General features: G+C 47.4%; 1 protein-coding gene across 2 annotated transcripts in view; it reads left to right on the top strand.

Annotated features, from left to right (window-relative positions):
- The first annotated feature begins 2,556 nt into the window (after nt 1-2,556).
- The window catches only part of EPHA1 (EPH receptor A1), a 49,312-nt gene continuing 33,365 nt past the window's right edge, over nt 2,557-18,503 (top strand). Inside the window, exons 1-2 of one of the 2 annotated variants that reach the window (XM_067570039.1) lie at nt 2,557-2,794; nt 8,095-8,162. In XM_067570039.1, the coding sequence (XP_067426140.1) occupies nt 2,698-2,794; nt 8,095-8,162 (165 nt within the window). In that variant the 5' untranslated portion in view covers nt 2,557-2,697. Of the gene's footprint in view, nt 2,795-7,702; nt 7,769-8,094; nt 8,163-18,503 lie in introns of those variants that run through there. The other variant, XM_067570041.1, reaches the window with a different exon arrangement.

The following is an 18,503-nucleotide window of genomic DNA, read 5'->3' as shown; positions in this document are numbered from 1 at the left end:
CATTTAGGTAAAATCTTACCTGAAAAAATGAATTCAGACTGGCCGTCAGATGGTCTGAGAACTGGCTAAATGGTTGTAAAGAAAGAGCCATGGTAAATGGCAGTGTGTCAATTTGGAGAGTGGTATCTAACAAGAAACTACAGGGAGCAATGCTGGGCACTGTCTTATTTACCCTCAGTCCTGATCTGGAAGGGTGAGTAAACAGACCCTGAAATTCACACATGTTACTGACATCAGGAGGAACAGCAAACACTAACAATGGCAGGAGAAATAGTACAGAAGAGACCTAGTGACCTAGAAACCTGGACAAAAACCAACAGAATAAGATGGAACTTGGAAAGATGCAACTAATACATCTGAAGGGTTTGGGAGGGGGGTTGGAAACAGATACCCAGTGGAAGGAAGGAATGTGGGGAGCTGTGATACTGAGACAGACAGAGGAGATAGAACACCAAATAAATGATGCTGTGATCACTGTGCACATACTAGGCATGACTTAGCAATGTGATATGGCTGCAGAAAGACACCAGTTCTGAGCGGCACATGCATTGTGTCAATGGAGCATTTCTGTATGGCTGTGCTGCGCCTGCCTCTAGAATAGGACAGCTGATTCTGGGCACCACATTTGCTAGAAAGATACTGACAAATCAGGGTGAGGAAAGATTGGAAAAAATGGCTGAATATACACCTGTGACATGCTAACTGTATTATTAAGGCTGCACAGTCAAGCTCTCCAATTAGATAATGCTAGCATTAACCTTTCCTGTGCAACCGTATGTTGGCTCCTGTGGGCATTTCTTTTTGCACAGTCTTTAACTGCATGACCACATGTTCTATTTTCCATGGGTCCGCATGGATGATGAGGAAACGTAACTGCATTTTTTCCCCAAACATCAGAGCTAGTTTGGGGGACTTGGGTTTGAGGTTTGCGTTCACTTCCTATTTTACATTGAACGCGTTCCTTCAGCCCTGGTCTTAATGTAGCGTCAGAGAAGGTTTTGTTTCACTATCTGGGCACACCCTGAGATAGTGAGCTACTGGGAGAAAACATAGACAAAGGGCAAGTAAATTCCAGCACTTAAAGCAACAGTAAAGCCATCAGATGCTATTCCTGGCATTGTGACCCGTCTACTAATTAGCTAAGACCCAAAGACCCTGTTGTTCCGACTCCCAATAGCTGGCTGGCTGATGAAATGGCAACCAGGTGGGCTTCCTCGTACAGGAGCCATGGGCAGGAAATTCCTGAGCTAGTCATACCAGAGTGATGGCTGTTTGATAAACTGGCTTCCGGAATTTCTGGCGTGGCCTTCTGAAGCTGTGAAAACACCATGCACACAGACACTTCTTATAGTGACTCCGCAGCTCCCCCACTTCGCCCCCTGCTGTGACTTCTTCCAGCTGCTGAACCCAGCTAAAATCCTCATCCCCGGTGCAATTCCCCTTCCCTGCTGCTGATTCTCTCCCCTCCATCTCCTCAGTGTAATCTCTGTCTTGGGCCTTGTCTACGGGGGTTGCCCCAATTTCAGGTAATGATGACCCACCTTAGGTGTAACTGCACCAGTGCAAACCCCTCGAGTAAGGAAGGCGAGGTGCAATATTTGTACTGATGGAGCTTGAAACAGGGGTGAGCTCCCCTGGTGTAGCTTTCCTTGTCTACCCTAGGGCATTACGCTGGTGCAGCTGCAACGAGAGCTGATATAGGGCAAACCCCCGGTGGGGGCAAGGCCTAAGAAAAAGCAAACACTCTGGTAAAACTAGGCAGGGAGACAGTCCCCCCCCGCCCCCTTCATTCAGCCTGTCGGCCAGGATTGTTGCTGTTCCCTCCTGCTCTTTGGCCTTTCTCACTAAGAAACAAGCCGCATCTGCTGCTTTTCCTGGTGCCACATTCCACCCGTGGACAACAGGTGCCGTCTTGGCCAACACCAAGGCCTGAACCTGGGACTTCCAAAGATAAAAGCGTGAGTGTCAACAGCTTGCGCTAAAGAAGGAGGGGCAGTAACGGGGGCTGGAACAGACACATCCTCTGTGGTCAGCCACAGCGGAACACGGGAACATACGCTGACCCGTGGATCGCCCATGCAGGGGGCAGGAACGTTTTGCATGGTATTTTGTGCTTAGGAACCCTGAAAGGTTTCAGTATCACCCTCTGTTTCTGATGTAGATGTTCCAGTCCCAGGCTGCCCCACAGGGCATACTAAAACCAAACAGAAGTGGTGCTGCCTGTCCTACATAATGCTCTCTGCCCAGGAATCGAGTCCACTCACCACAGAGCTTTGCAGGTTGCCCAACCCCTGGCTGAGGCCAGGGATGTGGCAATAGCAGCCCAGAAGGTGGCATCCAGGAGCTGTGGAGCAAAGGTCCGGTGAAGGGACTATCCCAGGAAAAGGTGGCTGGCTAGCTGCCTTTAAGATGGATTTATTTGCCTGCCAGATGGGAAGTCTGTAACCAGCCCCTTTAAAGAGCAGGTAAAGGCAGCAAGTGGGTAGGGAGGGAGAGAACTGGCTTCTCCACCCCTCGCTTTGGTCTTTCATCAGAACTCCGGGCCAGGCAGGCGGATTTTGCAATGTGTGCGCTCCCGTCAGGAGGCTCCAGGAGAGAGTCACGCACAGGGAGCAAGTGCCAGGTGTCTAGGGCCTGAGCCAAGGAAGCAGGGACCCAGGGTGCAAGGGCTGGGACCAGGGCTTCTTCCCTGGGACTATGGAGTTGAGATCCCCTGGCAGCAGGACAGGGTTCTCCACTGGGCTCCTTCTCCTGCTTTGTGCTTTCCTGCCTCCTGAGATACCTGGGAAAGAAGGTAAGGATAGTGCCTGGCCTCTCCCCTGCCCCAGCCCCCGGGAGTGTGGCTGAGAGCGGGGTGGAAAGGCTCCGTGGGAGACCTGAGGGGAGAGGGGGAAGGAGACCTCCTCTGCAGGGGGCTCTGACTGGCCTTATCAAAGGGGGGCAGGAGTATGGAGGGAGGGCAGGAGAACATAGTAAAATGAAGACAGGAAATGTGTGTGTGGAGGGCAGGCAGTGAGTGGGGAGACTGGCAGGTGGGCTTTGCTTGGGAGGCTCACTCCTTTACTTTTCTTTGAGACTGTCACCTATTTTCAGACTATTTTCCCGGGGTGGGGAGGGCACCCATGTTGCTGCAGGTTCTAGGAACTGCACCTTCCCTCCACTCCCCCGCAGCCAGTTTTAAGCACAACACCTTAAAGCATTTGTGGATCCAGCTGGGCTTTTTCTCCTTTTGCATTTAACACAAACGCTGGGGTTACAAGTTCAAGCACAAACCGAATGAATAAACCCCCTTCCCCACGCCCTAAGGAATCGCTCTGGGGACTGGGGGGAATTAACACTTTCAGCAAGAACCGCTTTTTGTTTGATTTGTAGCTTTTGTGGACATTTTGGCACTAGCGAACCATCCGTGCTGATCTCCCCTTCCACTTTCTCATGGCAGGGGGAGGAATTTGTTCAGCTTTACTACCCAGCAGAATGTATTTACCCTGCCCTCCGTGCCTTCCCCTTGATCCTTGCCTTCCCCCCTCCCATTTCTCTTTCCTTTGCCCCTTTTAGGCCTGCCTCTGCTTCACTTCCCCCCTGCTTAGCTCCCTCCTCCTCTTAGCCCCTTTTGCTAGATGGAGTGATAGCTATCTCTAGACTGCGTAGTGCTTGTGAGGGATTCCGTGTGTGAGAACCTGACAAGAACCGGGGGGGAAGACGCTGTACCTTTCTGAGAGGTTAAAGAGAACTTGTGGAACTGTTGGACCCTCCTTTTCACCCCCCTTCTCTGCCATCTTTCTCTGCTCACTGGTATGACGGGCTTCAGACATTGGAGATGCTCTTCCCCTAGCATTCTATGAGGAGAGGTCTGGGCCTCTCTCTGGCCCTGCTCATTCAGGATGTGGTTCTCAGGCCCATTTTAAATAGGGTTCTGGATAAATAAATGTCTAGACATTTGGCTGCATCCGTTGAGGAGAGGGCCAGATTAGACAGAACCCTAGGCTGGGCTCCAGGTGAACTCCAGGAACTGACTTGTCTATCGGTGACGGTTGGAAGAATAGCTGGTGGGAAGGATTTAGGAGCTGGATGACTTGTTCCAGGATGTCTGCCCTGCCCCCTTCACTGGCAGCTCACCTGCCTGAGACTATGGTGTTTTGCTTGTGGCTGTGACCCTTTCCTCAAGTCCAGCCCCTAGGACACGTGTAGACATGCCCTGAGACACTGTGAACGGGGGGCGTAATTCCCAGCTTGAGGAAATAGACCCTTGGCTGCTTCGCATGGAGCTAGAGACCTAAAAATAGACTGAGGCCGCAGCAGCGGGTGGGGCTAGCCTCTCTGAGTACGGACCAGTCCAAGGCACCAGGCATGGACTCAGGGCAGCGAGCTGCTCTCTCCACTCAGCTCCAGAGTGTGTGCCTAGACTGGAGTATCCGATGGATACGTACTGGGGGCAGCCAGCCCCTCCTACCGCTGATGCCTGCCACGGCAGCTACATTTTATTTTTAGCACACTAGCTCAGTCAGAGCGAGTGCAGGTATGTCTCCTAGGTGCTGGAATATGGCTTGCCATCATATACAGGGTTTACAGCTCGGTTCAGTGGCTCTCAGCACCCCACTGTACAAATGGTTTCAGCACCCCTGAGATCTCCTTGAGCTGGAGATCATGCCCCCAGCTCGAAGGGCAGACATACCCCAACAGGATTCATCCCCTCTGGTCACATGGTCCCTTGAGTCTCTTTGGATCCCAGATGGACGCGGCCTTTATTTCTCTCGGAGAGAGTCTCTTCCTCACTATCTGCCACATAACAGTGAGACGTCCAAATGTCAGGGCATGGACAGCCGAGCTCTCTGCCCCCACCAGTGTGGCCTCTGTCCCCCAGCATCTTAACTCTGCAGGTCAGTGGCTCAATGCTACCTTCCCTCCATGCAGCATCCAAACTGTGGGCCTTGTGGGTGTGACCCAGCTAGAGGTCTGCTTTGCTGGTGCACTCTCCATGTGGGGAGGAGGGCAGGGTGTGTGTGCGTGTATGTGTTCCCACCACAACTCACAGCAGCTATCCTGTAATACCAGACGGCACTAGAAGGCAGCAGGAACTTCTGCCCAGCAGGTTCCTGTCCTTGCCTAGAAAGCTCTTAAATCTCTCTTGCTCACTACAGTATTTTTCTCCTCTCTCTACTCTTACAAAAACTGCCTGTCCCTCTCAGATCTCTTCTTCCTCACTTGATCATGCCCCTTACTTGTGTGGTGTAGATACTGCATGCACTAGGAAGTGACTGGAGTGAGGAGTACCTTGGGCAGCTAGGATGTGGAACTACCAATACTATGGAAGTATTATCTCCTCAAAAGTCCCCGAGAGAATAGAGCGGAGAGGGGAAGAAGAAGGGAGGGGTGCAGGGATTCATGTCCGTATCTCTGATCCTGGGCCATGCCCTGCTTCCTCATTCCAGAGTCTCTCCTGCACTTTACACTCTGCTCTGCTGGCTGTAGCTGGCAGGCAACACTGATCTAGTCAGGGATAGCAAGAAGGAGATTCCAGCCCTTTAAATGGCACTTTATCACCCCGAGTTCATTCCCAGTCCGGTTGGATATGGCTTTCAGAGTGAGGCTAGTGCAAGTCAACAGGGCATCTTTAGGGATTTTTCTCTGTGCTGCAAAAGCGTAATTCTCAGGCCAGGTTTACACGAGGAGCGCTTTGCTGGGATACCTGACATGGAATATTATACCAGCAAAATGCGCTTAGTGAGGATGCAGCTTACACCTGCAAAATGACACTTTTGCTGGTATAGCTTATTCCAAGACGTAATCCCCCACCCCAAGCAAAACAGGTAGAGTTGGCAGAATTCGATTTTTATTTTTTGATCATTTCAATGATAGTAGCTATGTTAATTTGTAATCATTTTTTTCAATGTTTATCAGTTTCATTTCTCACGGTGGTAAGAAATTATGGGCAGGTCAGACAATAATTATTTAATGATAGTAGATGGTCAGATTCGAAAAGTTAAAGCTTTAAACTGTTAAAACACAGATTGTCAACATTACATGGCAAAACAGAGAAAATAAATATCCTTAAATTAAACTCCAGTAAGTTCTCAAGCAGCATTTTTTTTGCTTTGGCTATCTGTACATTTTGATTATCAGTGGAAATATTTTGTCCTCAGTCTGTGGGAATTTGATGTTTACCAACACTGACCAATAAAAATCTAATCTTTCCAAGCCTAAGAACAAGCAATACATGGAAAAGTGCTGTTCTGCTGTTATACCTGTATCTGCACTAGGGGCTTTTCTCAGCACGGCTCTGTTGATCAAGGATCATATCTCTTCCCACCCCTGGCCAACAGAGGGGCAAAGCTTTACCGTGTAGGCCTGGTCTCAGTATTGCCAACTACAAGAGCATTACAAAATCATGAGCCAAGCCTCAAAAAAATCAGGAGACTGGCTTTAAAAAGATGAGGTTCTTTTTATTTGCCTTCCAGATCCCAGGACTTTAGGGTGCACTCAGCTCACATTTTCATTTTTTTCACAGCAACCACGAGGGCTGGAAACTAAACTGAAAGCAGGATTCTCATCGAATGGCATACTTTCCAGGAGCTAGGACTCTAAGACAAACACCAACTAGCCTGAGACTCATGATAAAGCCAGGAGCAGTGACAATACTGCATTCTGCAGCCCTCCTAGGCTAGCTGAATTAGCTATTGTGTGAAACAGTTGAGGCAATGCTTTGGGAGGGGGAAGGGATGAAAGGTGGCAGTCAGGGCGAGAAAAAGACAAAGGGGGAAGATGAGCTGAACAGTGTGGGTGTGTGGGATGGGAAGTGGAATGTTAGTGAGGGGGATATTCGGGAAGGTGAATGCTAAGATAAAGCTCATAAATTTCTTCCTTATTCCCATCCATGAACACGAACAAGATCTCTGAGTTAAAGCACCTCCCCAAAGAAATGCACAGGGAAAGAAACTGGGTGGTTGTGGACAGCGGATACTAAAACACAGCTGACAGAACCCCTCCCGCTGGAGAATCAAATTAGGTGTTACAGGAGGGCTGATACTGTCCTGTTTCTCTGCTGGGAATTAATTAATTAATGTTAGTACAACATTGCACCTTCAAAGTACTGAGAAAGTTCTCAGCGTTATACTTTGCCATAAACAAAGAACAGTTCTATACTTTCAGTAGGGAAAAAACCCCAAAGTAAAGACTGCCCAAGAGAGAGAGAAGGGTGTCCGTCTCTCTTTGCAACCAGCTACGTCTGAGCTGCAAGCAGCTTCCCCTGCAGACGGGAAGATTCTTAGAAACTGAAATACAGTACGGAGAAACCAAAGAACAGTTGGATGGGTCCATATGTAGTGGAGGTGATAGATCCATCCATGAACTAGCTGCTAAAGGCTCTTGGCTGCTGTGACTGGAGGTTTTACAGCTCTTCATGCGGTCTCTTTACACTGTACCTTCCCATGACCCCACTTGCTCTCCCCTCCTCAGCCCTGGCTAGTTCCCTGAGGCAATACTAATTGATCTTTTGTGTTGGTAATTTGTTCAGTCACCTCAGCACCTGTCTCTCTTCCTCTGCCTGTTGGCTTTGCCTCTCCTGTTCTGAAGGGAGATTCTTGGAGAGATGATTCAATTACCAGGCCAGTTTTGGGACACTGCATCCCCATTTCAATTCATCCCCACCTCCAGTGCCCACGATGGTGGTGGTGGGGAGCTCTAAGTGGAAACCTGCCCTGTCAGGCTTCAGGAGGGGCTCCTCTTTGGATTTTACCTGCCTGGGTTTGCATGGATTGGAAAGAATTTCTGGGTAGCTGCAATGTTTTTGTGATCTGTTGCTATCCTCCCTCTAGCCATTCTGTTGTGTGTGTGGAGGGGGAAATGGGTGTGGACAAAGGCAAAGATTCTTCATGGTCTTTTGCTGGTTGGAGAGGAAGGAATGGAGGACAGGTGATGTGACTATGAACTGTGGGGCAGAGCTGCAGACATTGCTGAATGACCTGGAGACGGTCACGGTGAACAGAATGGGGAAAGTGCTTTTGACCTAAGAAGCAGTGACAAAAAGGGAACGCTCTGATATGCCTATTCCGTAAACCATTGGCGTTGGGTTTCTGATCCTTTCCTTCTGGCTTGCAGTGAATCTCCTGGACACAAGCACTGCACAGAGTGAACTGGGCTGGCTTCCAGATCCTCCAGAAACAGGGGTGAGTACATATGGTCTCGAGTATTGTCTGCTATGGAGAGAAATCAAGGATTAATCCCAAAAAGGGACTCTGGGAGCCTCAGTCCTGACCTGCAGCTTCCCTAGTATTCCAGTCATGGGCTCCCCACACAGCTGTGTCAATGTCCATCAGTCCTGCCCTGCACCCCTGCTATTCCAGTCCCGTGGATCCCCTTCCTAAGGAAATACAGTAATGTTGTTACCTTTTAGTGATTATATGCAGTTGGTATTTAAATGAGAAATCTTTCAAATGGATTCATATGATGAACTCAAATACAGGAGGAGGAAGAATAAAACTGACCTCCTATCTGCTCACCTTAGTTCCTCTGTCCCTTGTTGCAAGTGGAGTGTGTGCATCCCACTCCCATCAAAATACCCGTGACAGAATTATTTCCATTCCTAATGATTTTGAAGAATTTGGAACAATTTGAAAATCAGTGGGATTCTCTGTTCACTCCCCTCAGTGCCTTACAGGTTGTAAATTGAATGTGCTGGATCTTTAATTGACTGTGAATATCACTTGAGAGATCACTTCCCCCTATGGGGAGGCAATATGGTCTAGTGGATAGCGCCTTGGGTTGATACTGGGGAAACCTGGGTTCTGTTCATGCCTCTGCCCCAGGCCGGCTGGGTGACCTGAATCATAGAATATTAGAGTTGGAAGGGACCTCAGGAGGTCATCTAGTCCAACCCCCTGCTCAAAGCAGGACTAACCTCTGCTATATCATCCCAACCAGGGCTTTGTCAAGCCGCAGCTTAAAAACCTCTAAGGATGGAGATTCCACCACCTCCCTAGGTAACCCATTCCAGTGCTTCACCACCCTCCTAGTAAAAAACTTTTTCCTAATGTCCAACCTAGACCTCCCTCCCTGCAACTTGAGACCGTTGCTCCTTGTTCTGTCATCTGCCACCACCGAGAACAGCCTAGCCCCATCCTCCCTAGAACCCCCTTTCAGGTAGTTAAAGGCCGCTATCAAATCCCCCCTCACTCTTCTCTTTTGCAGACTAAACAAGCCCAGTTCCCTCAGCCTCTCCTCATAAGTCCTGTGCTCCAGCCCCCTAATCATTTTTGTTGCCCTCCGCTGGACTCTCTCCAACTTGTCCACATCCTTTTTGTAGTGGGGGGCCCAAAACTGGACACAATATTCTAAATGCGGCCTCACCAATGCCGAATAGAGGGGAATAATCACTTCCCGTGACCTGCTAGCAATGCCCCTCCTAATGCAGCCCAATATGCCATTGGCCTTCTTGCCAACCAGGGCACACTGCTGACTCATATCCAGCTTTTTATCCACTGTTACCCCCAGGTCCTTTTCTGCAGAGCTGCTGCCCAGCTCGTCGGTCCCCAGGCTGTAGCTGTGCATGGGATTCTTTCTTCCTAAGTGGAGGACTCTGCACTTTTCTTTGTTGAACCTCATTAGATTTCTTTTGGCCCAATCCTCCAGTTTGTTTAGGTCACTCTGTATCCTATCCCTACCTTGCAGGGTATCTACCACTCCCCCCAGCTTAGTGTCGTCCGCAAACTTGCTGAGGGTGCAATCTACCCCATCCTCCAGATCATTAATAAAGATGTTGAACAAAACCGGCCCCAGGACCGACCCCTGGGGAACTCCGCTTGTGACCGGTTGCCAGCTAGACATGGAGCCATTGATCACTACTCGTTGAGCCCTATGCTCTAGCCAGTTCACTATCCATTTTATAGTCCATTCATCCAACCCATACTTCTTTAACTTGCTGATAAGAATACTGTGAGAGACCGTATCAAAAGCTTTGCTAAAGTCAAGGTATATCACATCCACCGCCTTCCCTACATCCACAGAGCCAGTCACCTCAACATAGAAAGCAATCAGGTTGGTCAGGCATGACTTTCCCTTGGTGAATCCGTGTTGACTGTTCCTGATCACCTTCCTCTCTTCCAAGTGCCTTAAAATGGATTCCTTAAGGACCTGCTCCATGATCTTTCCAGGGATTGAGGTGAGGCTGACCGGTCTGTAGTTCCCCGGATCCTCTTTCCTCCCTTTTTTGAAGATGGGCACTATATTTGCTTTTTCCAGTCCTCAGGGACCTCCCCCTGTTGCCACGAGCTTTCAAAGATAATAGCCAATGGCTCTGAAATCACCTCAGCCAACTCCCTCAGCACCCTCGGGTGCATTGCATCCGGCCCCATGGACTTGTGAATGTCCAATCCTTCTAAATAGTCTTGAACCTGTTCCTTCAGCACTGCGGGATGTTTGCCTCCTTCCCATTCTGTGCCACCCAGTACAGCAGTCTGGGAGCTGATCTTGTCTGTGAAGACAGAGGCAAAAAAGGCATTGAGTACCTCAGCTTTCTCCACATCCTCCGTCACTAGGTCGCCTCCCTCATTCTTTAAGGGGCCTACACTTTCCCGAATCTTCCTCTTGTTGGCAACATGCCTGTAGAAACCCTTTTTGTTCCCCTTCACGTCCCTTGCTAGCTGCAACTCCAATTGTGCTTTGGCCTTCCTCATTTCATTCCTGCACGTTCGAGCAGTGTTTATATAATCCTCCCTAGTCATCTGACCAAGCTTCCACTTCTTGTAAGCTTCTTTTTTGCGTTTAAGTTCGCCAAAGACTTCTTTGTTAAGCCAAGCTGGACGCCTACCATATTTGCTATTCTTTCTGCACATCGGGATGGTTTGCTCTTGTGCCCTCAATAAGGTCTCCTTAAAATACAGCCAGCTCTCTTGGGTTCCTTTCCCCCTCATATTAGCCTCCCAGGGAATCCTGCCCATCAGTTCCCTGAGGGAATCAAAGTCCGCTTTTCTGAAGTCCATGGTCCGTATCCTGCTGTTCCCCTTTCTTCCTTTCATCAGGATCCTGAACTCGACCATCTCATGGTCACTGCTGCCTAGGTTGCCACCCACTTCTACTTCCCCTACCAAATCTTCCCTGTTTGAGAGCAGCAGGTCAAGAGAAGCACGGCCCCTAGTTGGTTGCTCCAGCACTTGCACCAGGAAATTGTCAGCGACACTCTCCAAAAACTTCCTGGATTGTTTGTGCTCTGCTGTATTGCTCTTCCAGCAGATATCAGGGTGATTGAAGTCTCCCATGAGAATCAGGCCCTGTGAACTGGAAACTTTCCCCAGTTGAGTAAAGAAAGCCTCATCTACCTCATCCTCCTGGTCTGGTGGTCTATAACAGACACCCACCACGACATCACCTTATTGTTCTTGCTTCTAAGCTTAACCTCAACTGACACTCAACTGACTTATCTCCAGTTTCATACTGGAGCTCAGAGCAGTCATAGTGCTCTCTTACATATAGTGCAACTCCTCCCCCTTTCGCCCCTGCCTGTCCTTCCTGAACAGTTTATACCCATCCATGACAGCGCTCCAATCGTGAGAGTTATTCCACCAAGTCTCAGTTATTCCAATCATGTCGTAGTTTCTTGACTGTGCCAGGACTTCCAGTTCCTCTTGCTTGTTTCCCAGGCTTCTTGCATTTGTGTACAGGCACTTGAGATAAGTAGCCGACTGGCCTACTTTCACAGTATGAATCCTTGGGCAAGTCATTTCTCTACTCTGTGCCTCAGTTTCCTATCTGTAAAATGGGAATAAGGATACCGGCTGCTTTTTAAAGTGCTTTGAGATCTACTGATGACAAGCACCACACAATTATTTATATAATTATATATTATTATTACAAATCATAACATGACTTTTCTAGTCGCCAGAGCTACAAACTCTGACCTGCCATCTACATATCTCACTGAGCGCTTGGGTTTTCTTCTCTTATCTGTTTTGTACAAACAAAGCAACCGTGTGCCCTCTGTAAAATGATTCCTGTTTTAGATCGAGGGAAAACCCAAAAATAAGAGAACAAAACCAAAGAGTTGGTGAGAAGACAGCATTTTGTCTTCTGTGTAAGGTCTGGCATCTGAACCCACTGAACACAGAATGGCAGATGCCTTCAGCGGACTACTAGAAAGCTAAAGATGCACCATGCGTAAAATGAAGTCTTACATAGCCACACACCATTACCACCAGAAGGCAGGGCCGTTTTAAGACTTTCGTAGGCCCTAGGCACACTTGCCTTCGTAGCCCCCCCGACCGAAATAACGAATTTCATTTTAAGCTATTAATAAATAGTTTTTAAAATTAAAAAAAAAAAGATATATAAAAAAACCTTTTCGTAGGCCCTGAAGGTTTCGTAGGCCCTAGGCACTGTGCCTATTGTGCCTAATGGATAATACGGCCCTGCGGAAGGGTGTCACTAGCTGGCGATAAGATAGTACCTTCATCTGCATAGAATAGGCCTAGGCAGAGCCTGTCTTTGTGTTGTAGCTGCCGCAGCTTCAATCATTCCAGAGAGTAGCCGTGTTAATCTGTACACAGCAAAAACAACGAGAGTCTGTAGCACTTTAAAGACTAACACATTTCATTTCTGCAGGCATAAACTTAAATAATGTCTTTCTCTGTGTCTCTGGGGGCTGGGAATGCAATTGCAGGGCATGACAATTCCTGTTAGCCAGTGTGAGGGCGAGGGAAGGAGTTGGAGAGTCTCACATCAGAGACTTGGGGCTTGTCTACACTAGCAACTATATAATGGTCTAGTTAAAATGTGGCAACCACCCCCACACCAGTGTGGCCCCAGTTATATCAGTGTAAACGTGCTTGTGTCAGTATCGCTTATTCTAGTTTAAGAAGCAGAACAAGCTAGCATAGCAGCATCCACACCAAGGCTTTTACCAGTGGTACTATTTTGGTTTAAAAAAAAAAGCCCACCTCTAACCAAAAGAATTATGCCAGTAACACTTCTGAGTGTAGACTAGGCCTTCGCCGTCTTTCCCTGCCTCGCCACCACCATCTGGCTTTGACTGATAGAGCACTTCCAGTTGGCTCATGTGGAGTACTGAATCCAAATGCTCCACTCCAGTAGATGGGTAACTATACAAACCACACTTTGAACTCTTGGACACTGAAGATGAGGTGTGCAGCCACAATGGTTGGAAGAAAAACCTAGGATGAGGCAGCAGGGAGTGAAGAGTGCCTGGTTAAAGTGTTTGAGTAAGGGGATTTGGGAGACGGAGTGGTGAAGAGAGAACAAACTCTGTCTGTTAGTGGCAGAGTTATTTTTGAGTAGCCGTAGCGTTGTCAGGTATCACAACATTTGGTGGTGGTGGTGGTGGGGGGGGGGGTTCCCCAAAGCCCCAGCTGCTTAGAATCAGAATCATAGAAGATTAGGGTTGGAAGGGACCTCAGGAGATCATCTAGTCCAACACCCTGCTCAAAGCAGGACTAACCTCAGCTTCATTGCATGAATATCTCACCTTCCCTTTTAAAAGTTTCTAGCTCTTATGGTTGCAGAGAAATGCTGGAGAATGTGACCCACTCGTACCCAACGGCTGACAAATCAAAGGCGCAGAAAAGAGCCCAGCTTTCCTTCTATTTTGCAATCTCGTGATTTGGGACCTGACTCGTGATTCTTGGGCAGATGGGGTGGGCAGCAAATTGTACATCTTGGGCAGCAAAGACTCTCAGCGCATATTCTGAGCTTCCAGGTTGCCAGATAGACTTTATGGAGGCTTTTACAGGACAGTCAGCCTCCACAATAAACCAGTGCTTTTTAGCCTGCCTGCTTGCAAAATGGTCTGGACAGTACGGCAAAGAATGCAATGTGCATCCAAAAGGCTTCCCTGGTTGTACCGGGGTTACTAGTAGAGGCAAGGGAGATAGGAGAACTGAGAGACTCTTCTGAAAGGGCACTGAACTCAGACTTGCTGAGACAGGGACTCTATGGTTACTGCTCCATGACTACACACTTACTTTTCATTTGTGGAACTCCCTGACCTCTGACCAGTCATGGATTTCAACAAACAAGATTGAAGGGATTTGCTTAATCATTGTGCTGTTATTTCTCAATAACTGTAATGTAATGAAAGGTTGCCACAAGCAGAAAAACAATGAACAAAAGCATCCTTTAAAAATTGGGAGTTAAATCCTACTAAGGAAAACAGAGAGGAGCATAAACTTTGGCAAGTCAAGAGTAAAAGTATCATTAGGCAGGCCAAAACAGAATTTGAACAGCAACTAGCCAAAGACTCAAAAATTAACAAAGTCCATCAGAAGCAGGAAGCCTGCCACACAGTCAGTGGGGCCATTGGACGATCGAGGTGCTGAGGGAACACTCAAGGAAGAAAAGGCCATTGCGAAGAAGCTAAATAAATTCTTTGCATCAGTTTTCACTGCAGAAGATGTGGAGATTCCCACACATGAGCCATTCTTTTTAAGTACTAAAACTGAGGAACTGTCACAGACTGAGGTGTCAGTAGAGGAGGTTTTTAAACCAGTTGATAAATTAAACTGTAATAAGTCACCAGGAACAGATGGTATTCATCCAAGAGTGCTGAAGGAACTCAGATAAGAAACTGCAAAGCTATTAACTGTGGTATGTAACCTATCATTTAAATCAGCTTCTGTATCAGTTACGTGGAGAATAGCTAATGTGACACCAGCTTTTTTAAAAGGCTCCAGAGGCGATTCTGGCAATTACAGGTCAGTAAGCCTAACTTCAGCACCAGGCAAATTGTTTGAAACTACAGTAAAGAACAGAATTATCAGATGCAGATTAACATGATTTGTTGGGGGAGAGTCAACATGGTTTTTGTAAAGGGAAATCATGCCTCACCAATCTATTAGAGTTCTTTGGGGGAGGGGGATGTCAACAAACATGTGGACAAGGGTGATCCAGTAGAAATAATGTGTTTGAACTTTCAGAAAGCCTTTGAAAGGTCCCTCACCGAAGGCTCTTAAGCAAAGTAAGCAGTCATGGGATAAGGGGAAAGGTCTTCTCTTGGATCAGCAATTGGTTAAAAGACAGGAAACAAAGGGTAGGAATAAATGGTCAATATTAGGACTGGAGAGAGGTAAATAGCATTATCTCTACAGGAACCAGTGCTTTTCAAATTACTTATAAATGATCTGAAAAAAGGGATAAACAATAAAATGGCAAAATTTATAGATGATACAAAACTACTCAAGATAGTTAAGTCCAAAGCAGACTGCGAAGAGTTACAAAGGGATCTCACAAAACTGGGTGACTGGGCAATGAAATGGCAGATGAAATTCAATGTTGCAAATGCAAAGTAATGCACATTGGAAAACCTAATCCCAACTATACATACCAAATTATGGGGTCTAAATGAGCTGTTACCACTCAAGAAAGAGGTCTTGGAATCATTGTGGAGAGTTCTCTGAAAACATCTGCTCAATGTACAAGGCAGTCAAAAAAGCGAACAGAATGTTAGGAACCATTAGAAAAGGGATAGATAATAGGACAGAAAATATTATAATGCCACTATTTAACTCCATGGTAAGCCCACACCTTGAATACAACATGCAGGTCTGGTCACCCCATCTCAAAAAAGATATATTAGAATTGGAAAAGGTACAGAAAAGGTCAACAAAAATGATTAAGGGTATGGAAGAGCTTCCTTATGAAAAGATTGAAAAGACTGGGACTTTTCATCTTGGAAAAGAGACAACTGAGGGGGGATATGACCGAGGTCTATAAAATGTGAATGGTGTAGAGCAAGTGAATAAGGAAGTATTTTTACTCCTTGACATAGGCTCATCCAATGAAATTAATAGGCAGCAATTTTAAAACAAGCAAAAGGAAGTACTTCACACAACGCACAGTTAACCTATTGAACTCTTTGCCAAGGGACGTTGTGAAGGCCAAAATTACAGTGCGGTTCAAAAAAGAATGAAATAAATTCCTGGAGGATAGGTCCATCAGTGTCTGTTAGCCAAGATGATCAGGGATTCAAACCCATGCTTTGGGTGTTCTTAGCCTCTGATTGGCAGAAGCTGGAAGCAGACATTAGGGGATGGGTCACTTGGTGATTGCCTGTTCTGTTCATTCCCTCTGAAACATCTGGCATTGGCCATCTTTGGAAGACAGGATACTGGGCTAGATGGACCATTGGTCTGACCTGTGTGGCTGTTCTTTCTCATGTTGTTGAAGCGAACAGCTGATGAACAGTTTCAACAAATTGAAAGCTATTCCTCCAAAAATTGGAAATAACCATTCCAAGCAAACCAGGATCGGTTCAGAAAATTAATAAACAAAAAGGGCGAGGTTAACAATGAATAGCTCAGCCCGGTTGATTAATAGCTAAAGGACTGGAAGGAGGATCTGGATTTGGTGGGAACATGCTAGTTGTTGCTGATCTCAAATGCAGGAGATCTCCCATTCCAAAGATGGATTTGTGTGAATGTGCTCACCTGGTGTGTAGCCACAGGGCTGGAGTTAGGATGGGGACAGTGTTGGTGTATTGGCCACCCCATGGACGTTTCTGCTTGAGCTGATTTGAGTTTACCTTTAGCCGTGGTTTTAGGAGTTGCTGAGACTGTTTATTCTGGGTGACATGATTATCCCTCTTGGTGACTGTTCTGGATTAGCTCAAGAGCTCGTGGCATTTTGGGCATGTAGCTGGACATGCTGTGGATTAGAGAGGAGGAGAGCGGTAGAGATCTAACCTTGTCATGGACTAGCTCTTACCCTCTCTTTCATGGTCAGAGCTCACGTCTCCCACTGCAGTGAAGGAATCTATTTTACTGATCTTACCGCAGAAGCTAATGAAACCAGATGGCTTTTGGATGGCTCTGAGGATGAATGCTGACAGACCACTTACTTACCAGGATGAAGGAGGTTTCATTTAGTCTATTTTTGCTAAGACTTTTTGTTTCATTTTGACACTCTGTACTGAGGGTGTGCTTCTCACCCCATTCACCTGAACTGGATCAGGGGCACGAAATGGTGAGTAGCCCGGACTACTCACTCCAGCCATTACTGGTGTGAAACGTTATGGCTTGATACAGGAAATGCTGTGCGAAGTGGTTTGGCCTGTGTTGTACAGGCAGTCAGGCTAGATGATCACAATGCCTCCTCCTGGCCTTGGAATCTATGAATAGAACCACTTCAGCAGTGGCCAGAATTGTCCGGTTTTCTTTGCCCCTGCTAGTCCGGCATTCAATCCCAGGCATTGCACAGATACTGCATTGGTCAATGATTTTCTTCTGGTGACAGACGAACATAAGGACGGCCATACTGAGTCAGACCACTGGTCCATTTAGCCCGGTATCCTGTCTTCCGGCAGAGGGAATGAACAGAACAGGCAAACATAGAGTGATCTGTCCCGTGGGCCACTCCCAGCCTCTGGCAAACAGAAGATCAAGGACCTGTCAGCCTTTGACACAACTGACCACTGGGTATTGTTTACATGCCTGCTGACCCTGGCAAGGGTGGACAGTGCCCCTCTAAAGTGACTCAGTCCTTCCCTTTCTGAGAGATCCCACAGGGCAGTGTTAGCTGATTGCTCGTCTGCCTTGAGAACTCTCTCAAGCAGGATATCAGAGGGTGTATCATCACTCCTCTTCAGTGCTAGATACTGTCATTAGGGGAGATAGGGAGGCATTGTGGGCTGTGTTGCCTTCCCTATGCAGCTAAATACCAGCTCTGTGCCTATTTCATCATACCCAGACAATGCAATCAATCAGCTTTCTCAGTATCTTCCTGAAATAAGGGCTTGTAGAGACCTGGCCGGTTGAAGCTTATTCCAGATAAGGCTGAGATAGTATTGATAGATTATAGGGGAAATAACCTGCGGAAATGACATACCTAATACTTGTCTGTCCCCCAGCTGATGAGTCTCTCCATGTGGTTCTGTGAGGAAGGGCTGGCTCAAGGTGTGTGCGTGGGGAGGGGGGAGATGCAGGGCTCACTGTGAAGTCCTGTTAATGTACATGGCTTGGCAGCTCCTTCATCTGGTCTGACTCTGCGTGGAAGTTACAAAATCCAGGCTAAAACACTGGCAGGTTTTTGTTTGACTTGCAAAATCAACAAGGACTGGCTCTCCACTTCTGGCTTCCAGGGACGCCCTCCCTCTTGCTAGAGGGGGCAATCCCATGTTCTTCCTCATAATAAATATTCAGCTGAATGAAAAATGAACTGCTTTTACTGCGGGCTGGGGAGAAAAGAGGTGAGAATTCTCTTCACACTAAGGTGCAGCTCACCACAGGGAGGAGGGGAGGGTTAAGAGAAGCATGAGTTGGGAGCGGATGAAAGGGCCATAGCTTGAGTTCTCTCCGGTAAGTTGGTAAGCGCTGCGTGCCGGGTTACCTAACCTTGGAGGTGAACTTAGTAGCCTAGGACAGTGTTTCTCAGCCTTTTAAGTAACAAGTACCCCCTAACTTCTGAACATTTGAATAAGTCCCCAACACTCCGTTTTCCACTCTGAGAAGTACAACCTTTTCCCCCTTTACCGCTGGACGACTGTATTTCTCGTACAGCAGGAGAGTGCT

The sequence above is a fragment of the Emydura macquarii genome, unplaced genomic scaffold (assembly GCF_026122565.2).
Source record: "Emydura macquarii macquarii isolate MOO-44397 ecotype Brisbane River unplaced genomic scaffold, CSIRO-AGI_Emac_v2 contig_2979, whole genome shotgun sequence".
NCBI classification, from domain to species: domain Eukaryota; kingdom Metazoa; phylum Chordata; order Testudines; family Chelidae; genus Emydura; species Emydura macquarii.
The sequence above is the reverse complement of the archived record's forward strand: the minus strand, read 5'-3'. Positions and strand labels throughout refer to the sequence as shown.